Genomic DNA, 26,255 nt, shown 5'->3' on the forward strand with positions numbered 1-26,255 from the left:
ATACTTCCTGGTGTAAATAAATTACAGAAGTCACAGTGTACTCCAAATAAAAGCAGAGCTTCTGGATACTTGCAAACCAATGATCCTACTGGTTTGAATAGGGCTGATCTAGTCTAAAATTAAAAGCAAGGCAGTTTTAAGTCTGATTAGTGCAACAGAGTGGGAGTAAGGCCCAGTCAGGATTCCCTAAGTGTCCCTGACTTGGACTCCACAGGGAGTATCCTCCCTTGAGAGCACCTCCCCCCCAGCTCCTTAGCCAGGTGGGCTGGGAGGAAAAAAACAACACTAATTGCTTTGGCATGGTCTGCAGAGCCAGCCCTTAAAAGAAAGAACAAACAAAAAAATATGACACGAAGACACCAAGGCAACACTGAGATATATTTTAATTACATGAGAGACAGGATTTCTGGATGAAGATTCCCCCAGCAACTGGGAAGTGTGCATTACAACAGGTAAAATAATATCAGGCAAATATTACAATGTAAGTCAATTCAAAGAAAATGTTTCTCTAAAATAAGAGATGCATACATATAGCAGAGTGGAAGACTCACCTAACACACAGGCAAATGTGGGCAGAAGAACAGTTGCTGTGGAAACCTTTACTCTGAAATTTCTGACCTTTGTGTGTTTAAGAATTCATCCATTATGATGAATTAATATTTTTACACATGCACCATACACGATGCATATAGTTTCTAGTCTTGCAGCAAGATCCAAACATGCACTCTCCTATGTCCATGCAGAATCAAGAACAAGGGTCTGCTCATCCTTATCCGACTGTCATTTTGGGGACAAAATCAGAAGCAACAGAAAGAGCCATTACATACTGGAGTTCTTCAAGATGCTTTAGTTCACAAAGATCCCACTGTAGGAGTATGCAGGCCTGGAATATTTTAGCCAGCAGGGTCTGCTAGGATTGTGCATTAGGTTGCATGCCCTCACCCCCATACAGTGAGTGTATGAAACGTGGAAACAGCGCCAACCACCACCTTATTCTTCACTGTTACAGGAAATCCAGGTAAGGACTGTATCAATGGGGAACGAGGGGAGGTTGTGGGATTCATGTGGACAACAGCATCTTGAAGAATTCCAGTTAATGCATGGTGAACAACCTCTTCTGTGAGCATTTGTTCACAGGATCTCACTGTAGGTGGGTAGCCGTTACTTCTCAAGGAGGTGACTCATAGGAGAGTTCTATTTAAATAGTGACTGTAGGACAGCACAGCGAAATTGGGCATTTGATCAAAAAGGCGACACAATGGAGTAGTGACAAACTTATGAACGGAATTCCAAGTATGCCCTTCAAACCTCATAAATAGGGACCCTCAAAACAAGCTATTGTTGTCAACTGATCTCTAGTAAATTGTGCCCTAACTCAGAAGGGAAGAGGTATTTTGTTCACTGAGCAGTAAATCTTAATGCTGGCTGTTGCCCATTTAGAGAGTATTTGAGAGGACACAGCCTGCCCTTTAGACGTATCACCAAAAGCCACAAAGAGTCTGGATGATTTACAAAATGGCTTTGTTCTGAAAAGATAAAAAAGACACAGCTCTAAGGATGGCTGGCTTATGTTATTTTGGCCACTGCAGGAGAATCATGAGGTTAAGGAAAAAATACTGGTAAGTGTATACATTGGTTTATGTGAAAACTTGAAATCACTTTTGGTAAAAATTTTGGATGTGGCCTGAGAATCTTTATGAGAATGGATGAATCTTTTTGGATGTGGCCTGAGAATCTTTGTCTTTATGAAAAATGATGTATGGAGGGCTTGCCATCAAAGCCTGAATTTCACTCACCCAGAGAGTGGAGGTGATGGCTACCAAAAACGTCAGTTTAACAGAAGTGATAAAGTGAATGTGATGATGTGGGATCAAAGGGAGGGTCCATCAAAGATAGGACAACTACATTAAAGTCACAGGTAAGAAACAATTCCTTTAACTGGTGGGAATGCATGAATTAGGCCCTTTAAAAATTTAGATACCATTTGCCAACATCATGCAGAGCACAAGGCCTTGGTTCAGCAAAATGATGTCTGAGAGGTGCAGAAATCAAAGAGATGGTCTGATGGATAGATGCATCAGGTTAGTATACCAGCACTGATGTGCCGTACTGGAGCTATCTTTTTGAAGACCCTGGGAATTAGCAGAATGGAGGAAAAGGCATAAAGCAGGTTCTTTCTCACTGAAACAGAAATACTTCTTTCATAGATTCTGGTCTTACTGCTTCCCAGGAATGACTTCCAGGCTAGCAGAGTGGCCCTGAGCTCTACAACATTTATTTGCCACTAGACTCTGCTCAGGACCATGTGCTCTGCATCTGAAGAAAGCCCAAATGAGCACCCCCATATAATTTTGATGCATCCACCACCAGAATTTTTGAAGGAGGTGATGGATCAAACAGAATACACTGGCATACATTTTGAGCATTTGTCCACCAAAGAGAGATGACCATATTTTCAGAAGAACTTCTACCAGTAAGTCCATGCTGTGTTTGATTGGCTGATAAATCATTCTTAACAAGCCCTGAAGAAGCCAGGGGCCTATCTTACACATAGAATCATGTATGTCCAAGCTGCTATATGACCCAGTAAACTTAGGAGAACTCTCACTGATATTCTTGGATGAGACAATGTATGAAATGAAGTGATTTATCACTTTTTTTTTTTTTTTTTTTTTTGGAGAAAGGTACACTCTTGCCAAGCTGGAGTCCAGCACTGCTCCCAGTAAATTCTATGTACTGAGTAGGGGACTCCTCTCACTTGATCCTAAGGCCTGGTTTGGAAAACAGCTGTAGAACTGTGTGGTGAGGTGCTGCAATGAATGACCTAAAATCAGCCAATTGTTGAGATACAGATACACGTAGAATCATAGAAACGTAGGGCTAGAAGGACCCTCAAGAGGTCAGCTAGTCCATCCCCTGCACTGAGACAGGACCAAGTATACCTGGACCATGCCTGACAGATGTTTGTCTAGCCTGTTCCTTAAAACCTCCAGTGAAAGGGATTCCATAACCTACTTCGGTAAGCTGTTCTACTACTTAAATATACTTATAGTTAAAAAGTTTTTCCTAATATCTAACCTAAATCTCCCTTGCTGCAGAGTAAGCCTAATACTTATTCTTCTACTATTGGTGGATATGGTGGACAATTGATCATCATCCTCATTTAGATGACCAGACATCCTGATGCTAAGGACCTTTGCTTTATATAGGCAACTATAACCTCCCTCCTCTTCTCCCCCACAAAAAATAAAAGTGTGACAATTTTTCACATTCACTATCTGGTCACCCTCTCCTCTTTATAACAACCTGTTAAATATCTGAAGACTGTTAACATCAGATCCTCCTTTAGTCTTCTCTTCTCTAGATTAAACATGTCCAGTTCTTTCAAACTTACCTCATGGGTCACATTTTCTAACCCTCTTATCAGTTTATTACTGTCCTCTGGACTTTCTCCAATTTGTTCACATCTTTCTTAAAATGTGGTACCCAAATCTGGACATAACACTTCCGCTGAGGCCTCCTCAGTATCGAGTAGAGCAGAACAATTACCTACCGTGTCTTACATAGAACACTCCTGTTAATACACCCCAGAATAACATTTGCCTTTTTCGCAGCCACATCACATTTTTGGCTGATCCGTTATAACCTCCAGAACTGTTTCTGCAGTACCACTACCTAACGAGAAATTCCCCATTTTGTATTTGTGCATTTGATTTTTCATTCCTAAGTGCAGAACTTTGTGCCCGTCTTTACAGGATTTTGTATTACTGATTTCAGATCAGGGAACGTGAGACCTCTCTGAAGCATAAGACCTGTGACAAGAGGGACTCCTTCCAAGGCTACTCTCAGGAATCAATCTAGGCAGAGGAGGAAATCTCTTAGGAGAAGAGCTTCTGCTCCTATTAGAAGATGATGATGCAAATGAGTAAAATTCTTTTAAAAGAGATCTAATCCCTGAGGTGTAGAAACAGGAAGAGACTCAGACATGACAGTATGAGCAGCAGGCAATGGTACCAGAAGCTTGATTCAGAGATGTTTTCATTTTCAACACATTGGGCTCCAGTACTGGCACAGATTTGAATACTACAGGTAAAAGAAAAACATCTAGCAAAGGGGACTCTGGCTCCGAAGACATGGTTTGATCTGAGGAGACGTAAAAGCAGTCATGGCAAACATAGGAAGCAGTAGCAGTGACAATGGTACTGGCATGGGAATCTTAGCAGATAACATTTGATCATAATGCAATGCTGATGAATCTGTGGCATACAGTACCAATCCCAATGGTGCTAAGTATTAGTCACCTGAGATAGAGGATGCAAACCTGCTGCAGAAGAAGATCCCACAATCTCGGAAGACTCACATTACTGATGCACTTTTGAAGGAATTAACATAAGCGAATCAGAGGCATGACGACTGTTAGTTTTACTCCTGGCTAGTGCTGGGGATGATGACCATTCCTGAGCCACATCCACAGATTTTTGCTCCGTCCTATTTTGGACAGCAGGAGCCACTGACTTACCCAAAGAAGATTAAGGAGAAGGATTAACTTCTGGAATGGAGTCTCTTGTAGCCAGAGCACTTGCTGAAACTGCTTTTGAAGCAGGAGGAGATTGTTTTTGACAAGGGAGCTCAGAGTCAGAAACATGTCTCATTGAGTTTTCCATCAGAAATAGTTTCAAGTGGGCACCAGGAGCCTTCTGTGTGCATTTAGAAAAATAACTACAGAAGCACACTTTTTTGGGACATGAGACTCCTCTAAATAAAATCTGGCATTTCCTATGGGCACCTCTGGGCGACATGGCAGATTTTCAAGTGTGGAGTCCTATTTTCAGCCATTGGACCCACTCCTCAGTACTGAGATGAGACTCAGAAGAAAAAAAAGGAAAAATGTCCTTTTAAAAAAAGCCATCAGGCATAAATGAAACTTACAAAAATGACAATAAAACTAAATTAATTAAGTTATTCTCAACCTTGATCCTATCTAAGAGCTGCAGAGAAGCAGGACAACACTCTGGGGCCTAATTCACTGTCGTGCGTGGTGAAAAGGAACAGTGGCATTGGGAGCACTCTGCCTTTTATAATCTCACTGTAGAGGCATAAGGGTGTGCAGGGCAAATGAACAGCCCAAAAGGACACTGTTGGTGAAAAGATTCTGGGCTTGTGCGTGTAGGGCACACATAACAGTGAGTTCTGTGTGGACGAATGCTCAGAAAACCCAGATTTTCAACCAATTATCCTCACAAGAGTCTAATGCCAACTTAAAAACTATTTCTTATTGAAAAAAGAACTAACATAACACGTACAGTGGGAAAGCAAGAATGGTTGCAACCTTTTATTGTGTATGTCCTCCACCTGTTCCTGCCTATTGTCTAATGTCATCTCTCCCTATGCTATAGCTCTTATTTACCTAAATTGAGGGTGTGATTTTCCACTGCCTTGCATCTTGCCATCATTTACACGTGTACATTTACAGTGTAAAGTGAATGTAAAACACCACCAGAACAGAATGGTAGCATTTTATACCCACTTTGCACAGGCATAAATGCCTATTCAAGGTGCTAATGAGTGAAAAACAGGCCCCTTTGGCTTGTCTATAGAATGCTATGCACTTCTTCAGCCCTGTTTAAAACTAAACATTACCACCAGAAAAAGCATAATTATAAAATATTACAGTGTGGATTACATCCTTAATAATGGAAAACAACAGTTACAAGCTACCAGAAGCTCTCTGGTCCTTCAACAAAACTCCTCCTAGAGCAATCAAGTACTTAATCAATACTTTTAGAGTGTCATGTAGAAATCTGAATCATCACTACTACAGTTAATAATGAGATTATTTCAGGATGAATTGCCCTGAGTTTCATATTTTGGAATTAACCCAATGAAGTGGCCTTTTTCTGTGCTTTTGGCAATGCATACTCGCAGAGTACATTTGCAATAACCTCTCAAATAGAAAACAATAAGTTCCCCTACCTCCTACATAAAGTGGGGAGTCAACATTCAGAGTTGATTGTTTAGACAAATTGGTAATGATCTTGGGGCTTCCTCCATCAACAGACAAAGATAGGATCTGATCCATGGCTAGTAGCTCCACTATGTGGAAATTCCCATCATTTATTGTCTCAACACTGCAACAACAAAAAATAATAGTTTTAAAACATTTGAATCTTAGTTAGGATTTCCTTGACCTGCTGTCTTTTAAACAGTACATATCTTCAGACCAAAACTTCCCCAGTAATGTAATTTTCAGATAGCTAAATTTTAAGTAAAGATGTGCAGTCATGCTTATTAAAAGATAATAAAGTGTATTATTATTTCTATAGCATTGTAGTATTGTTACTAGTATATTTTATATATTAATGGCATCTTTCAGTCTGAATTTTTCCCAAAGGAGTTTACTAAGTACATACATACAGTTTCAATCAGACATTATGTACATTATGTATAGCAGAAGGAAGGAAAATTTTGACTACAAACAAAACCTCTACCTTTACAAAACATGCCACGAGGTCATGCAAAGTGAACATCACTATTGTTTTAAAATCTTAATGGAAAAAAAAACAAAACAAAATGAAACTCCAATAATGAAAATAATATTCAATTTATCTATCGTGAAAGAATTAAAAGCTGAGTTGACACCTGTGAGATTTGAACCTGTTGTTCCAGAGAACCTGAGGCTGTATCTATACTTGGGATTTACAGACATACTCCCATCACTGGCTTAGCACTGGGACTACAGCTACACTTGGAGCTAGGCTATGATTTCCAGCTCAGGCAGACACATTCACACTAGCTCTCACCGAGCTAGCATGCTACAATAGTAGAAAAGCTGCAACAGCACTGGCAGCAGTGAGCAGCGGTATGGGCAAGCTGCCCCATGTACATACTCACGGGATACAGGCAGGTTTGTAGTCAGGGCAGCTAGTCTGTGCTGCCACTTGCCACTGCCCGTGCTACAGTGGCTATGCTACTGTTTTTAGTGTGGTCGCCTTGTTGAGTATGTCTACTCAACGTGGGAATCATTGCCCCAGCTCCACGGATAAACTTAGCCTGACACAGCTCCACTAGTGCTAGCAATACAGTAAGTGCGAGGGTAGACTAGGCATGGTTATATTTATTCATTTTTCCCTCATCTAACACGGTGGTAAAAAAGTGTTTGCTCTTGTCTATATCATGCCTTCTCTCCTTGCTAGCATGGTGAGAGAATGACTGAAAGTTCTCAGTATACACAAGGTCTTGCCGTTTCAACACTGAGGTTTAGAGTCTAAAATGGAAAAAGCATTTTTTTGGCAGATGAATGAGGAGAGACTGCTGTGCTACATATGAAAAAGTAAAAAGGCAGTGTTCTAGATTCCCACATGGCAAGGTCTGGTTTTATGACAAGTGCACATATATATCAAGTAAGATGTGCACGATACTGCTTTTCTTCATATATATAACTTGAGATTTTCAATCTGACTGACAGGAATATTACAGGTTCTGGTTTAAACTGCTATTTACTGGTGAAAACCTACGGCAGAAAGGAGGAGAGGTTACTCACCCTGTGCAGTAACTGTAGTTCTTTGAGATGTGTACCACTATGGGTGCTCCACTTCAGATACATTGTCCCCAAGCAACTTCGATCAGAGATTTTAGGTAGTACTGCCCATTCAGCCTGCCTGCACCCTACACAACCCCACGCTCTGCACTGAGGCTATCGGATCTGCATGGGCAAACCACCCGCATGTTGTCCGTCATGATCTTTACATATCTGCCTGTGATCAATGACAGAAAATGGAGACAGGCATTCCTGATTGCCCTGAGTTTCAGTAAGTTGATGTGTAGAGAGATGATTGTGAGATGACCACCTGCCCTGAGCAGTGTGTGTCAAGATGTGCTTGCCATCCCCACAGAGATACATCTGTTGTTATTACAACGGCTACAGGTGGTTGAGTAAAGGATACTCCTGCGCAAATGTTGTGAGGGTATTTCCACCAATTTAGATTAGTCTATTCAAGCTCGAAGAATAAAGAGTTCTGAGTGACCCTGCAGACTCTGCAGGTATAACCTTGCATGGCTTATCACAAAAGTATCAGCTGCCACATACCTAAACAATTGGAGACAGTTTTTGACTGATGTTTGAGGCTTCACTTGAACTGTGGTGACTAAATGCGATAGGGTTGTAAACCTGTGCTTTGGGAGATAGGCTCTGGCCGTTACCGCACTGAGGTAAGCTCTGTGAACTCCAATCCTTGCACATGGGTCAAAGTGGACTTTTGAATGTTTAACTGAAGTCACAGTCTGAGAAACAGCGCTCTGGCCAACAAGGTGTCATTGTAAGAATGCCCCTTCAGCAGCCAATCGTTGACAAATGCTTTTTCTATGAAGGTAAGCTGCCACCACTGACAAAAACTTTAAAAAACACTGGGAGCAGAAGAAAGGCCGAATGGCTGAGGGCCAAATACCAATCCCCTAGGTGAATTATTGCTGCAACTTTACTATTTTGAATTTATGTGCCTTCACAAATTTTTCTGGACTTTCTGTCTGTTTAGTTGGCATTCATGAGGTCTTTGGAAGCTGGTAAATTGAACAGGATGAAATCTCTATGCTGTCTGGAACTTACTACCTCTTCTTTTGTGTGCAGATGTATAAATTCCCAGAGAATGCAGAGTGGCCTTGGAATCTTTTATGGTATGCAGAGACTCATATATATTCTCTGCAAACAATTTTGAGCCATCAAAGGAAAGCTCCTCAACTGTATTCTGAACTTCGCTTGGAAAACCTGAAATTTGAAGCCAAGAGGCCCTTCTCATGACAACTGCCATAGAAATAAAGCAAGTGGCTGTGTCAGCAGCATTCAGGAGGATTGCAGAGATGTTCTGGCAAGAAGCTGACCCTCTGTAATGATCGCCTGAATTTGGTCCCTTTGTTCTGTGGTAAATGATCAATAAATGAAAAAAACTGAGTAATTATCATGGTTATACTTTGCCATCAGCACCTGATATTTGGTAATCCTAAACTGTAGGGTCACAGATGAGTATGATTTGCAACCAGATGTCATGACCCAGGCCCAAAGGAGCAGCCATGCTCCAGCCCTCCACCTACCAGCCTGTTGACAACTGCTTACCTAGGACCTGTGAAGCCCAGCCCCAGTTTGAGGCTCCATCTCTGAAGTCATATTGGTGAAATCCCAGAGCAGCTGATTAGCCTTACTTAAACTAGCAGCAGGAACAGGAAGCTGTCCAAACTGGGCTCCTCCCTGTTCTGGGCTGTGTGCCTTGTGCTTCCTGCTCCCCCAGCTCAATTTCCTGGCATCCTAACCCAGCGTGACTCCTGGCATCTGATTCATGGTTCTGATCTCAAATTTGTCTCCTGATTCTGATCTCCTAGTATCCTGATCCAGCTGACTCTCAATTCCTGTCTTGTGAGTATGGATTGTGGCTCAGACCACTAGGTCTGGCTGCCCATGACCTGCCCATGACTACTTGTTCGACCACAATAACCCTATGGGAATGAGCCCAATGCAAGAAGGATGGATCCAGCAGCACCACCATAGCCACTGGAAGCATAAGACTTGCCTAAATGGGCCCTCCACCTCCAGGCAGATAATCAAGCACTGCAGGCCCAAGTTGCACAACTGATCAGGGAAATCCACATAGATGCCATCCACATAGATGATCAGCTGCAAGAATGAAGAAAGTGGGACTGCAGGGAACCTCTTCTCTCCTACCTGTGTATCATGAGCTCACCTTCTGTATCACCCACTGAACCTATACACGCCAATCTGGCTTGTCAGCGGCTCACTCCTGAAGAAAAAGAACAGCAACATCAGCACCACCTATTCTTCTATGCGAGGAACCTGACCATGCCATCTCGGCCTCCCTAATACAAACACCAACGAGCTTGGGGAAACAAGCCAGCCCAGGCATGGCAGGGGGAACAGACCTAGTCCTACAGAGAAGAGAATTTCCCTGTACTCTAGTTTTCACTGAGATGTACCTTGAGCCCCATCCAGGGTCTTCCTATTTGCAGGTACCTATCCAATTGTGCATCCTGGGGGACCCCTGACAGATTCCCCTCCAACAGGGCCTCATTGATTCAGGAGCAGCGGACAACTTTATGGATACAGCTACAGGTCAGCCTTACAGATTCCCCTGTGACACAAGGCCATGTTGGACCTGATAACATGCTATCAATGCCACACAACAAAGAACAGAAATGTCTTGACTCATTTGTTGCCACTGCTGGGTCGTGAGCAGCCAGACCTAGTGGTCAGAGCCAGGGTCCACACTCATGAGACAGGAGTCAAGATCAGAATTAAGAGACAAACTTGAGATCAGAACCACAAGTTGGAAACCAGAGTCAGGCTGGGTCAGAATACCAGGGAGTCATAGGCAGGAGACAAACCGGAGATCAGAACCATGAATCAGATGCCAAGGATCAGATTGAGTCAGGATGCCAGGAAATCGAGCTGGATGAGCAGGAGGGGGAAGAACAAGGCACACAGTCCAGAACAGTTTGAGGCTCTTCCCTTAAGGTCCTATTGGTGGTGTCCCAGAGCAGCTGATTGGCTCACTAGCCTTACTTGAGCCAACAGCAGGAAAAGGAAGCTGTCTGAAGTGGGCTCCTCCCTGTTCTTAACTTCTTGAAATGGTATTTGTAAGGAGTTGTTATCCTTCCAATGAGATCCTGAAACTGCTTGAAATCATCAATTGGAATGGCAGAGGAGGCATGACTGCTTCATCCAGGGATGAAGATGAGATGCTACTTTGCAATCTGATCTCCTCATTTTTTTCTGGCTCTTGATTTTAAATGCCAGTCAAATGTTGCACTTTTGATGGACGTGTGCTTTCCCCAAGGCAACAGACACACCAGTAGTGCCTGTTGCTCACTGGGACAGTCTCCCAGCAGGAAAGGCAACATTTAAACTCGGAGAGCTGGGCAGATCTTCTTTAAGTAAATAAAATTCCCCAAAGGGAAGGAACTAAAAGGACAATGGGGTCCTTACAAACTTTCCTTTTTAACATACTACTACTACTACTAAGTAATACTATACCAAAAGACAAAGTTCAGGTAAGCTCCACTCAGACACTATGTCTCAGCCTATGTCTCAGCCTGAGCCAGTTGAGAAGAAATTGAGGGCAGGTCATTTGCACAACTCTATGTAGCCTCAGTGTAGAGCGCAAGGGTGTGTTAGGGCTCATGCATGGGCCAAACAGGCATTACTACCAAAAATCTCCGATCAAAGGTGCTTCATTTTAGGGGGTAGGGCTCCCCAATATCCCAGTGCATAGACAGAAGGGAAGTATTCAGGGCTGACAGTCCCCTCTGCATCTCTAAATCCCCATCTTCCTCTGCTACCTCTTCTCTTCCAGTGAGCATTCACAGATGTAATTTATTTTCTTTTAAAAAATAGTTTCAGCACCATGTTGTACTCAGATAATAATTAAACACATGCATTGACAGGGCCAGATTTCACAGAAGTATTAAGTGGCCTCAATGAGATGTTCTCAGCTGAAGGATAATACCCCAGGGAAAGGAATACAGCCTGAAACAATAGCTCTGAAATGCATGAGCTGCTCCATTCATGTCAGTGGGTGTTCTCTTCTCACCTCACCAGTGCTAGAATGTTTCTGATGTGTGTCAAGCTTACGCAATCTTAGCTCCTTACTTCAGTTTCGGCCTTGAGCTCTTGATGCATGCTCTGAGCATGCCTGTTCTAAACTCTCCACTCACAGGGGCATGAGATCCTGGCTCAGAGGCGGAGAGATGGGCTCTGACCCCCTTAGAGGGACAAGGCACCCCAGATTCCATCTCACATGGGAGCAAGTATTTGCTGTGTAGCTTACTTTCTTTTCAAAAAATAATTTCAATACCTTCTGAATGTTCTGCAGTGCTTTGATTACATTTCTCCAAACTAAACATCCTCTTTTGACTGAGGTAGATTGGAGCAATAGGCCTATTTTTTGTACTTAGATTGTCCAGGATTGGTGCCTGGGGTGGGTGCTTTGATTCAATGACCATGACATAGACTCGGCGCCACACAGATGCTATGAATATAGATAGTTTTCCAGATAGCTAGCCTCTCTCTCTGCACATACTCAGTGAAATCCTTGACATACCTAATTGGAGAAGAAAACTCTTTTTCAAATAACATTTTAATTTGATTTCCTCCACAGGGTTGATGAGAACTATGCACTCTGTCAGGGTGACCCCTGAGCATCTGAGACTTTGGTGCTATGATCTGAGCTCTGGTTTGAGCTCTCTGTGAGCAAAAAAAAGGTCACCAGAATTTATTAACTTTAAGAAAAGCTGGGGGGTTTTCAAGTGCTATATCTTGGCCCTTGGGCAAATGGCTCCAAATCATAGCAGATCATAGCAGAACCCTGCACCCTCAAGAGGCAAAGCAAATGTCAAGGCAATCTGATTAACTATATGGGTTTTAGAGTACTTAGAAGAGATGAGCTTTCAACAGAATACTAATTTCCTCCCAAGCTCTCTCTCTTACAGTCAACACCACTTTCACTCCCTTGTCATATGTAAATCCCTCCAGATACGCATTTCTACCATCTCATCTATTAGAAGCGAGATGGAGGGAAAGATTACAAAAAATAAAAAAAATAAAAAAATCAAGATGCTTACACACTTTACTGAGCAACCACATTATCTTACTACTCTTGTCCTTCTCTCTTTCCACTTCTTCACTGTCTGTCTGTGATCTTCCCCCATAAATTCAGAATTTATGCTTCTTGGGGAAAGGATTGTGTTCTGTGAGATACCTATGGTGTTGTAAAAATATTCTATTTTGATGGAACAGTCACACAAGTTATTTTATTATTATTATTTGTGTTACAATGTATATTTTTAAATTGCTGAAATTAAATTTGAGGTCTTTTGAGTAATGGTCCTTCAAAGCCTCTCTCTCTCTCAGGGTGTCTATATTTATGGCAGCGTGTAGAGTACAGACACTGCATGCCCAGCTAGTGTACAGGTATAATTAGCATTGTAGATGGTGAGGCACAGATTAGTCAAATAGAGTGCCCTACAGGCCTGAACTCCCGGGGTATATACCCTACATGGCTCTCTACATGCCCAAGCAGTAACTCTTGTGTCTACACTGCTATTTTTAGCAGTGTAGTGCCCTGCAGCTAGAGCCTCTCCCGGTTGCCTCCATCCTGCCAAAGCTTTTTCTTGCCACAGTGAAATGCTCTGGCAGCAGGGAGCTATCAGAGCCTTTCTCCACTCCTTTCCCCCCTCACCCAAGCTTTTCCTCTCCACAGTGAAAGCTCCGGCAATGGAGAGCTGCCAGAGCCTTTCACAATGATGTGTAGCTACAAGAGTAGTGCCTGTATTCTACACATCGCTGTAAGTGTAGACATAGCCTGGAAGACTGAAATGCACAAGTAAGAGAAGATAGTTCAATTAATAGTGCATAAAATGTACAGAGCAGATGACAGGATCTAAATTTTTAAGATGGAAAGAGCTACAAGTGATGGCTCATAGGTATTAAGCAATCCAGAATGCAAGTAACTGGAAATTACATGCAGCCTGGATTGTTGATTGTTGAAAACTGATAAACCCAATAAATATAAATCCAAGAAAAACAATCCCTGTTAATTCCCATTCCTAAAATACAGGAACCTAATCTCAGTTTCTTTTCAGTATTATTCCAGGGATTAGCATTTTATTTTGAATTTAGATTCAAACAATCTGTAGAGGGAAACAAGGAATTTGTTTCATTCGATTCTAACAATCGTGTTTTTAAAACGTATCTTGATTCATTTGTAAATGTAAGTCCTATTTTTATTCAATTCAGTTAAATGAACACATTTGATATATGAAATAATAGTCCCACAAATTATGGTATTTCATCAGAACTATAAACAAAATATCATAAATAAGTCTTGCATTGGAAAAATAGAAGTAATTTCAAAATGGTACCTGTGTAAGGCATACTACTTTTTATGGTTATAAAAAAGCACCTCATATGTTATAAGGACAGTATTTGTGTGGAATACATATGAATTATCTTAGTCTCCTGGATATTATTGCCAAACAAAGTTTGGCATTATTTCTCCAGAGAGAAAAATTAGCCTTTTCATTTTGTTTTGCCATTTGAGGGCAATTTTTGGAAATATTTATTTTAAATAAAAATTCCCCTACAAAATGTAAAATAAGTGACAGCTTCTACAATTTCCATCATATATATATATATATAACAGTGGTAGCCAAACATTTACCATTAAATATATATAACAGGGGTGGCCAAACTTACTGACCCCTCATGACACCCCTCCCTGCTGTGCAGAATCCTCCAGCCCCACCACCCTGCCACAGGGCAGAAGCGCCGAACTCCCTATCCCAGTCTGGTAGGTAGAGAATTGGGGCTGCGAGCCACATTTTAACTGTAAAAGAGCCATATGTGGTTCATGAGTCACAGTTTGGCCACCCCAATATATAACTATATTGTAAACCACGTAAGTGTGTTCATAATAACCATCAGTAGGAGCTAGATGAATATTGAAAAACAAAAACAAAGATTCCATGAGGGCTCACTCAAATTTAAAATGAGTTTGCTTTAGTTGTGTTCACACCCATTTTGTTTCTTTTCTGCAAACACTGAAAAAGATGTTGTCTGGGAAGAATGGTTTTGAAAAGCTTACTCAGGATTCTGTGCTGCTGGTTTAGCTTGGTTTCAGTGAGGGAAGATTCCCTGCAGCCTGTTCAACTGATTTGATGTGGATCTAACCTAAGTACCAGCTAAGCTTTGGTGGTGGTAGTTGGGGGTCAAATAATGGGAACAACTTTTGGCCTTTTATTTCACTTTGCAGTCTCAATCTGCCAATTCTGAGGAAAGAGGAGGATAATGGTGCTGCCCCATCAACCTTCCTCAGAAATCCAGCAGAAGATACTTTTGAAGGTAATAATTTTAAGGAGAAAAACCTCAAAGCCAGTGAAGAAAATTAGAAAAATGTAGTTTAAAATCATAAAAAAATCCTATGAAAGCTTAGTTACAAAGGAAGATGTGGAGTCCTGTCTGTACAGATTTGGAAGCAGAGAGAAGTTCTTTCTCAGAGTAGGTCCTAAACCCTGGCTCATAACCAAAGATCTAGTTTGCCTTGAGTTGCTAAGGGAGGGAAATGCCCCACTGTGAGGCATGTCTGACATGGAGATTCAGGTAACACTAATTTTTAGGCCACACTACGGACTGGGAAATCATCTCTGAAGAAGAATAAAAGAGAGATTGTTTGCATGTGTTTATTCTAAAAAAACAAAGAAGGGTAAATATCTTGCTGAAACTTATCCCTTAGTTTCAATTTAACACATACCATTCTATACACCATTTTTCATATTGAAGTGCTTTGGTAGTAGCCTTTCAATTACATAAAGTCTAACACTACATTTTTTCAAAAATATTCCTTCTTCTAAATGGCTACTGCAAAATCTGACTTTAGACGCAAGACAGCAGGAGAACATACATGGTTTGTCTTGAACTATAATTTATTGTATTTCAGTTCACCTGTAAATGGCAGATGCTGGGTAAGATCCTGTGTCATAACTGACCCTCACTCGCCCACGGTACAGCTCCACTGCTATATGATCTCTGTCACCTTTGTATAGCAGGATTCCACTGTCCTCATCTGTGGCAATCTAGTGAAAAAAGAAACACTAAGTTAGAGGGAAATGAATCCAAATAAACTTGACATGCTAAATGGGTTGCACTCATCCGTATGGCCATTACCAATATTTCTTCTTTGTTATAAAACTCTTATTGGGATAGTCAGGTGACAAAAATAATATTTTTCCATACCAGTTGTCCATCAGTTGTGATGCTAATTTCAGTGATGCTTCTAGTTCTCGGTTAGTCAAATAATCTAAAGCTTTTAACTGACCTAATGACAACTTTATATGCATACATTTGTTTTAGATTTCTCCCTCCCCCCCCGCCTCACATGCCCAGGACCCATGCCAACTTGTAGCGATTTATGGTGAAGAAAATGACCATGGCTCAAGATCAGTTTGCCTTCTTACTTGCAGAGTGATGTTGGTCTGAGGGTGGATCTTGCCTGAAGGAATTTGCAGGTAGGATTCTTTGTTCACAAAGTTTACGCTGACCAGCTTTTCACATTTGTCACCCTGGTAACCGGACAAACACTGACATATCGGTTCATTTACTTTTATGATGCACTGAGCTCCATTCTGACACTCATAGTTATCACAAGGGCTGGTGCGAGGGAGAACCATTGGTGGTGAAAACTCACAAAAAAGGCCACTAAATACAAACAGAAAAAAAGAGGATTTCAGAGAAAATCGCCCCTGTGGTATGATAAAAATATAAATGTTCATCCTGTCTTCAAGTCTTTCTTACCTGTACCCTTCCGGGCATATACATGTATACCCATTGACTGCATCAGTACACTGTGCTCCATTTTTACACTTGTTGTCTTGACAGTCATCATAGTCAATATCACAGTGTTCTCCTATGTATCCAGGAGTGCAATCACATCTAGTAAACAGAAAAGTATAGTGGTTAGTATGATGCCTGTCTATAAAAACAATATACTTAAGAAAATGCCAGAGATGTAGTATCTTATGAACTGATTCTGAAGCGCAGCACTATTATTTAGAAAATCAATTTTTAAGTGACATTTTAACATAATGCACTATTAAAATATAACTTTAGTATAGTGTTGAAAGCCTGTATATATTGATTAATTAAATCATTTTTACATACAGAGTCTATAATTGTAATGAATCATAAAACCACAGAAAGATAGGGCTGGAAGGGACCTTTAAGGGCCATTAAATACAACTCCTTGAGCTAAGTCAGGACCAAGTAAACCTAGACCGTCTCTGAGTGGTGTTTGTCCAGTCCAGTTCTTAAAAATCTCTAATGATGGGGATTTCACAACCTCCCTTAGAAGCTCATTCCAGGGCTTAACTCCTCTCATAGTTAGAAAGGTTTTTCTAATATCCTTTGCTGCAGATTAAGCTAATTACTTCTTGTCTTACCTTCAGTGGACATGGAGAACAACTGATCACCATCCTTTTTATGACAGTCCTTAACATATTTAAAGATTTATCTGGTTCCTCCTCAGTCTTCTTTTCTCAAGACTAAACAGGCCCAATTTTTTTAACCTTTCCTTACAGGTCAGATTTCTAAACCTTTTGTCAGTTTTGTTGCTCTCTTCTGAACTTTCTCAGTTTATCAGTATCTTTCCTGAAGCGTGATGCCCAAAACTGGACACAGTATTCCAGCTGAGGCCTCAGTGCTGCGTACAGCAGTACAATTATCATCCATTACTTGCATATGACACTCCTGTTCATGCACCCCAGAATTATATTAGCCTTTGTTGCAACTGCATCACTCTGTTGACTCATATTCAGTTTGTGATCCACTATAGACCCCAGATCCTTTCAGCAGTGCTACTACCTAGCCAGCTATTCCCCATTTTGTAGTTGTGCATCTGATTTTTCCTTCCTAAGTGAAGTACTTTGCACTTTTCTTTATTGAATTTCATCTTATTGATTTCATACCAATTCTCCAATTTAAGATCATTTTGAATTCTAATCCTGTCCTCCACAATGCTTGCAACTCCTCTCACTGTGGTGTCATCCACAAATTTTATAAATATACTCTCCATTCCATTATCCCAGGCATTAATGAAAATATTGAATAGTACTGGACCCAGGACTGATCCCTACAAGACCTCACGAGTACACCCTTCCAGTTTGACTGAGAACCATTGATAACTACTCTTTGAGTACGGGCTTTCAACCAGTGCATCCACCTTATTGTAATTTTATCTAGAACACATTTCCCTAGCTTGCTTTTGAGAATGTCATGTGGGTGTGTCAAAAGCCTTACTAAAAATCAGGATATCACATCTACTGCTTCCCCTCATCCATTAGGCCAGTAACCCAGTCAAAGAAGGTAAATTAGGTTGGTTTGGCATGATTTGCTCTTGACAAATCTATGCTGGCTAATCCTTATAACCTTATTATCCAATAGGTGCTTACCAATTAATTGTTTACAAATTTGTTCCAGTATATTTCCAGGTATTGAAGTTAGGCTGACTGATCTATAATTCCCTGAGTCTTCTTTGTTCCCCTTTTTCAAGATAGGTACTATGCCTGCTCTTCTCCAGTTCTCTGGAATCTTATCTATTCATTCTGAGTTCTCAGAGATTCCTAACAGTTCTTAGATTCCTTAAAAACCCTTGGATAAATTTCACTCCTTTGAATCATGAAATTTATCATTTCATGATCACTTTCACCCAAATTGCCTTCCACCTTCAGATCCACAACCAATTCACCCATGTTGGTCAGAATCAAGTCAAAATGGCTGCCCTCCTGTTACTTCCTCCACTTTCTGAAACAAAAAGTTGTCCCCAAGAACTTCTTAGAAATGTTATGTTTTGCCATATGAGTTTTCCAACAGATATCAGAGTGGTTAAAGTTCCCCATTACTACTAGGTCTTGTGTTTTACCCTTTACGTTGTGCTTATTGATTATCTGACATTATATCAAGTATTCTTGGTGTAAATCTTGAGGGCCCTCTTGAATCATTCTGACAGTTCTCCTTGGAATATATGAGTAATGTACATTCACTCAAAATAAGCAAATATGGTAAACTGAGTTGGTGTGAGCCAGAAAAATAGTCCAAGACTTGAGTTCTTGTGCTGTGTATTTTCATTGTCAATTACTAGACAACAATAAATGGTGCAACACTGCATTTACACAGACATGTTAGAGTGATCTCAACTTTTATTTTTTAATTTCAGCCAACAGACTTTAAAAGAAATAATTCTGTTGCCTATGAACCAAAGTGGTTGCAGTATGGTTATTTTTATTTTACTTAACGTAAGAAAAACAAAAAAACTGACTTGGAAGTTGTGTATTTCCAATACTGTATTCAGGGTTTTGACCATGCAAATCTCATCATTAATGTTAATGAAGTTCTTCAGTTAAAGCCTCACACATTAAGTTGAAGGAGTGCTAAGAATTATTTAGCTCACAAATCAATGGACAAGATTACAAATCCATACTTACACAAGCACAGCTGTCTAAAAGTTAATTAAATGTTCTCTCTTTTTCTTTTTACCAAACAACTAACTACATCAGTCTTTGTGATCATCTCACTGATTTTGGTCTGTCTCATACTGTTATGTCAACAACTTGTTTAGAAGCACAAAATATAAATTTAAATACCCACATAACTTTTTTAATTGGGTGCATCAATAAAAATATATCCAAATATCTCTTAAGTCTTTTATCTGACAAAAAGAACTGAGTAAGTGAAGGAGAAAAGAATATAAAGCACACTATTAAGAAGTTAAAAATCTGACGAAGTGAGATGTATGCTCAAAGCTACTGAATGTGTCATTTTCTGGTTTAAAATCTCAAAATGTAATATGGAAGTTTTATGTCCTGTGTAACAAAAGTACAAGAAGCAACAATACTTTTATTGATTGACCATTTGAAAATGAATACATGCATAAAATGTACAATGATGTTCATCAAAACAACTCTTAAAAATATGGTCCACTTTAAAACTATCAGCTCCACTGTATAAACATTTGAATATTTCCAAATAAAGTCTGCTTTTTAAAAAATAATCTGTTATTTAAAATGTGGTAAGAATATCGATTTTAATGGTATATGCTGGTTTTGAGCACAAGAAAATACAGCATATAAAACAGGTTGCTCATGAATGACAGTTTAAAGCAGCAGGTTTCCTAAAACTACTAATCTAAAGTCCATTAAAATACTTTTTAAGAGTGCATACTAATTAATGTTAATAAGGATGCCATGTAATTAAAGATTAGTTTTCCTGGTGATGAACTTCCTTATTTTATAATGGCTTCCAATGTATCTTGCTAATAACCTGTTTTGTAATTACTACTCACAGAGCAGTACAATAATCCCACTTTAATTTAACTTAATTATTCTCTTCACAGTCCAATTTTCCAAAAGGATTTTGTGTAGACTGTTACTGAGAATGAAACTCTCCATTCTTCATTGGTCCTTTTTAATCCACACTACTAAGAAACTGTTAATCCACTAGATACTTTTCAAGTTGATATATGGGTGAACATGAAACAAATGGGTCAGGTTCTGCTATTGATATGTGATCATAACTACTATGAATGTGCATTGACAGCAGAATTGACCCACGTGAAACAAGTCCCAAAGGGGTAGAGTAGAATAAGAGAATTACAGAAATAGTGTAGTTGGACTCCAACAATACTTTATGCTTACTTGTATCCTTTGGGTGTCAGGATGCACTTTGAGTCATGTTGACAAGGGTTCAAGTCTTGGGCACAGAAATCTAGTTTCTCCTCACACAATTCACCTGGAACATAACATAAACTGTCAGTTCAGGGGGAATACCACAATTTCCTGACAATGGTCAGCTTTATCTCAATAGCAATGTTTCTACAATCAGCCACTGTGATTTAAATTGTTAACATCTGAAAAATTCTACACTTTATAATATGTAAACAATTGATGTATCCTGATTTCTTTCAGGAAAACAGCTTCTGCAGACCAGTCTCTCTCACTGAGCCAACAGTATAAATGCAATTCCTTGCACTTAAAATATTTTGCACTTTAAAGTAAATATCTACCAGCAGTGACTAGGAACACACCACTGCCTCTATCTTCTTTCACTGACACAAACAGGCTATCAATATTCTTCTTCCCCCAGTTCAACACAAGCAAACTACAGTGATATTATATATATGTATATATACACTCACAAGTGTGCGCACACACATGCACACACACACATGCACACACACACACAATTCATGGGCACAAATCTTGCCGATATTGTGCTTAGCGACTCACAAATCTAGTGGGTCCGGTAGATTCAAAGGACTGCCCCTCTTGACATTTGCTCTAATTAGCAATGTAGGTAGCATGAACAGAGGAGAGCCAATATTGGGGTACTGAAGGAAGAAAAGGTGAGAAGACAGGGGGATCGAAACACTCATCCTCACTACGGAAGTGGTCCTTTGCTGGGAGGAAGCAGGAAAGCTGCCATGCAACTGCTTTGACACTACACTCACTCATCTGGGCTTAATGTCAGTTTCCAACAGTGGCTCCATGCATACAGAGGCAGCTGCCTCCCTACACAGGGAAGTAGTACACAATGGCTTCAGTCTCTTTCTCCAATTATTAGACATGAAAATTGATGGAGGAGGACAAAGCCACCAGGGAAGGAGGCATGAGGCGAGGAGAGGGACAGTACCATTTGGAACTTTATTTTTTTTCAAAGGGTAGGAGAGTTGGAGCAGGAAGAAAAATGAGAGATATTAGTAGAATATACATTTTGAGAGAGTGGCATGGGAAAAGAAGTGTGTGTGTAAATCCAAATATTGTTAAACCGTCCATTTAAATGATAAAAAGCAGCTATTTTACAGTTAATTATTGACTCATTCCTCCTTATCATATGAAATAATCTACAATAATGTTTACAATAAAGATTTTATTGTGTAACTACTTTACAGTAACCTAGAAAGAAGCCTTGTTTCTTTCTTTAGCATAGTAGCTACCGTCATAGCTTTTTATGTGGTCAAGGAGTTGGCAATTTTTTACTGGGCATAGGCCACATTTGTAGCACACTGTGTTTTAGATCTCTTTCTATAAATACTCAAGGGATGAAATTTTTCAGCCAGCCTGGGGGATTTAGACATATGGTCTATTAAGAAAAATGGAAGAGGTCTAAATGCCTCTGACCATGATCTTTTAGCAGCTCCAGTCTGACCAGAAGGAAGTCTATGAATGTGAAGGAGTAAGGGAGGGGTAAATATGCTGAGGGAGTTTCTAAGGATAGAGAGAGTAACCATTCTTCTTCCCTTCTTATGTTCCAACAGATGGGATAGACTTCTAAGCAAGATAAGAGAGTGGCTGATACGGAACTTGATTAATAAAGAATTAAAGGACGGTAATGTAATTAATGCCAATCAACATGGGTTTATGGAAAATAGCGCCTATCAAACTAACTTAATATCTTTTTTTATGAGATGATGAGTTTGCTTGATAAAGGCACTAGTGTTGACATTATATACTTAGACTTCTGTAAACTGTTTGACTTGGTACCACAACATTCTGATTAAAAAACGTGAATGATAGAAAATTAACATAGCACGCATTAAATGGGGAATCCCCATCAAGTGGTTACGTTTCCAGCAGGGCCCTGCAGAGATCTATTCTTGGCCCTATGCGAAATACCTTGTTTTAATCAATGACCTGGGAGAAAACAAAATCATCACTAATATTGTTTGCAGATGGCATAAAAATTGAGGGAGTGGTAAATAATGACGAGGAGAAGTCAAAACAATCTGGATCTCTTGGTAAACTGGGCGCAAGAAAACAATATACATTTTAATATGGCTAAATGTAAATATCTACATCTAGGAACAAAGAACGTAGGCCATAATTACAGGATGGGGGACTCTAACCTGGGAATTAGTGACTCTGAAAAAGATTTTGGGATTGTGGTGAACATGAGCTCCTCCTGTGTGATTCTATGTCCAAAAGAGCAAATGCAATCCTCGGATGCATAAGCAAAGGAATCTCAAGTAGAAGTAGAGAGGTTATTTTACCTCTGCATTTAGCACTAGTGTGACTGCTGCTAGAATACTGTGTCCAGTTTTGGTGCCCACAATTCAAAAAGGATGTTGATAAATTGGAGAGGGTTCAGAGAAGAGCCACGAGAATTATTAAAGGATTAGGAAAATTGCCTACTAGAGATAGATTCAAATAGTTCAATCTATTTAGATTAATGAAGAGAAGATTAAGGGTTGACACAATTACAGTCTATAAGTTTCTACACGGGGAAAAATATTTAATGGGCTCTTCAGTCTACTGGAGAAAGGTATAATATGATCCAATGACTGGAAGTTGAAGCTAGACAAATTCAACCGGGAAATAAGGTATACATTTTTGTGGTTGCACTGGTCTAAAGAAAATATATCTGAAACATACATGTCTAGCAGGGTGGAAAGTAATGGACCCAACACACCATTCACAAGCACTAGAGGTGAGGTCAAAACAGTTTGTAAAATACTTTGTGACCATTTATTGTAGGAGAGCTTGTTCTTTCAATTCCATGGCAGGCATCAACTTAATCTACAATCCATTCCCAAACTGAGGTATTAGTATTCATCCTGTAGAAATGGGCTTGCAGCTGAGAAAATTCATACAAATAATGTTTAACATATAGCTATACAGATCCAGACTTGGCCATCAGAAAATCCATGCCAACAAAATCCATGAAGGTGCTATGTAAAGCTTTCCAAAGACGTTTGGTAGCACACTACCAATCTATTAATACATTTTTCTTGTAGTGCTGCAATGTTTTAACTACACAGACTGCCAATCTCTTAGAACTATGTCAACGTGTACATGAATTAATAATATAAGTCCACAATCCTCTGACATAGGCTGTTCAATGGTTCGCAGGGAAATTGCAAATAATAATATTATTTAATTAATATATACGGGCAACTGAAGAAAGTTCAAACACAGGCCACTAGGGGTGACTAACCCATAGGACTTGGATTCTGTTCTCAAAGCCTCTTGCCATCCTCTGCAGACATGTCCGTCTGGCAAATGCAAGATTGTTGTTATTAGATCAGTGGAAAAAGAATCCTAAAAAAGAATCCCACAACATAACAATATCAAACCAAAAACAGACCCTTTCTCTTCTGAAGGAGTGGTATTCAAATAAATAAATGTTTAAGAGGGAGTATTCCTTCACACACATAACAATCAATTTACTGAACTCACTGCTGAAATGGATTATAGAGGCAAATAATTTATTAACATTTAAAGGGTGAGATACATATTGGCAGAGAATCTAAGAGAATTCTAACTCCCATGATCATAAACTGAAACCAGCAAAAATCCCTGTTTTATTTACCTAATTTATATGCATTTCTATAGGCAAGAAACATTTTTTAAATGAAAGCTCTTAATTCTGGAGCACAATTCTTCATTAAATTACATGCCCTGCAGAATGCTACTAAAATTCAATATTCACAAGACTCAGACACAAAACCTCCTATAAATGCCCCCAACTTGGATTTTCCACTTACCCATGAGCAGAGGCCTTCAGCAACATAAGACTTTCAGTACCAGGCACTAGATACCTAATGAGGTAAAAAGGCAAGCCCAACTCCAGAATACCAGGGGACTTTCTAGCTCCCATGATTCAATAGGTAAACTGACAAAATTGGGAATCCTCTAGACTCCACAGAGGACCCTTAGAAATAATTCAGCCCCATAATACCTAGAAAAATCCTGTCTAATTGACATTGATATTACATGGCCAATAATCCCATCATCACTGACAACTGTATTGATCCCGAATTGATTGTTCCTCTGGACAAAGACTGTGCCAAAGGCTGCATTACCACTGCCATGTTACCACTGGCATTGACATCTGAAATTACCTGGCGGACTGCCAAATGTGGCTGACCTCTTTGCAGAACAGGGGTTGAACACTGTGCAATTCTCCTAACCCTCTAGGTCTGGATGCAGAAGTTGAGGGGGCACGACCAGAGTGCACTGCACTTCAGTAACTGCCGACTGGCAAATGGCTCCAGGCTGCTCTAAACTACACAGAAAGCCAAACCAGCTCAAGGTTGGGGGGAGTTTAAAGCCCAATCCTCTAGTTGTGATCAGCGATTACTGGGTAAAATTGAATGTTGAGGTCAAAAGTGAAACTCAGCTGCAAACACAGTCTTGTATTGCTCTGCTTGAAAATATAAGATCAACCCAACTTTGCTAGAATCTGGTTGCCAAATGGTCTGAAGACATCAGCAACCACTTCTGAGGACCTAGTAAGAGTTTGATTTTTTTATAGAAGCTTTGCACAATACATAGAGCGTGCACTCTAAGGTACGACTGGTGTATGAACCTATTGTCCAACCAAAATGTGTCCTGACTCTTGTTGACTTAAAGGTATACTACATAATGTGCTCAGAGTATGAAAGGAAAGAAAATATTCCTTTACATTTTTGCAAATTTTGTTTCAAAAGCCCACAGAGCAAAATGACCAATATTGTGAAATAAATCAAGAAGTCAGTCCAGGCAGAAAATATTCAGTTCAAACAGTACATTAATCTAGTACATTAAGTACAGTACATTAAGTAATCTAGGAAGGGAGATACTGCACTACAGCAAAGAAGTGGGAAATCCCGTGGCCAGTGTGGAGAAGAAAGAATATAAAGAACTGTATAAACAAATGCCAGGTTTTGAGTAAATATGATCTATCTGATCAAAACAAGCATGGATAATCAGGAAAGATTTACAAAAAAGAGACGCAAACTAAGAGCCAAGTTTACAAAGAAGCCTCAGAGTAGCCTCCAAAATTTGCAGTCCTGAAATGTTATTTGTGCATCTACATACATACCAGAGAAAAAACACAAAAATACAGAAATAAATAAGAGATACAGACACCTAACTGCCCATCTAAGTTTTTACAAAAGCACAGTTGTAGGCACCCAAAATATAAACTAATATAAAAAAATATTAAAAACAAAATAATAAAAAATCTTGTAGCTATTGAACAATAAGCAAGAGAAACTTAGTAGCACACTTTTTAGGTGTACTGATTTGAAGAATACTTTTGAAACATTGTTCCTAGGAGCATAAGCAGAGGGACAAGGAGAAGTTCTAGAGACTGGTGAATATAAAATCATGAGTTCTTCAGAATTTAATCAGTGTGGACAAGATGCAAGGGAGAAAATTAATCTACAAAAATAAAGAGATAGTGATAAATATGAAATACCTACAGAAAGAAATGGCAGATTGTGCTTTTTTGTCTTTATTGAGAAGGAAAAGGTTGGAAAGCCACCTAAAATCAGGGATCATAGCTCCAGTTTTTTAAAACATATTTCAGGTAAGAAAAATGGTTCTGAGACTACTGTGCATCTTTAAGTTCAACAAAGTTTAAATCAATGTTACATGTGCACAGTCATCCACTAATTCATCCATTTAGTAAAATGATAACCTAAGTTTACTGCCAAGTGATCAGATTCTTAAAGACTAGAAAATTGCTATAAAACAAGGATGGTGTTTTCTAAGTCATTTAAAAGACCAAGCAATGTCAGATTAATTAGTTTTAAAAGTCAGTTATGAGGAAAATATCCAAAACAATTCTATAAAAGAATTCTAGAGTTTAATTAGGAACAATCAACATCAGATATGTTGCTTAATTATTTTGCTCAGTCTGAATCCTGCAATAGGATTCTATGTGGGGC

The 26,255-nt window shown here is 39.6% G+C and overlaps 1 protein-coding gene across 2 annotated transcripts in view; it reads right to left on the bottom strand.

The window, feature by feature from the left end:
* SLIT2 (slit guidance ligand 2) overlaps window positions 1-26,255 on the bottom strand; it is a 370,853-nt gene that overhangs the window by 12,969 nt on the left and 331,629 nt on the right. For both annotated transcript variants that reach the window (XM_067530343.1, XM_067530344.1), the window contains exons 29-33: window positions 20,242-20,335; window positions 16,349-16,486; window positions 16,012-16,252; window positions 15,500-15,630; window positions 5,974-6,128 (exon numbers count right to left, since the gene is read on the bottom strand). In XM_067530343.1, coding sequence (XP_067386444.1) covers window positions 5,974-6,128; window positions 15,500-15,630; window positions 16,012-16,252; window positions 16,349-16,486; window positions 20,242-20,335 — 759 coding nt within the window. The remainder of the gene's footprint in view (window positions 1-5,973; window positions 6,129-15,499; window positions 15,631-16,011; window positions 16,253-16,348; window positions 16,487-20,241; window positions 20,336-26,255) is intronic.

Source organism: Emydura macquarii, unplaced genomic scaffold (assembly GCF_026122565.2).
Source record: "Emydura macquarii macquarii isolate MOO-44397 ecotype Brisbane River unplaced genomic scaffold, CSIRO-AGI_Emac_v2 contig_3062, whole genome shotgun sequence".
Classification (NCBI taxonomy): Eukaryota; Metazoa; Chordata; order Testudines; family Chelidae; genus Emydura; species Emydura macquarii.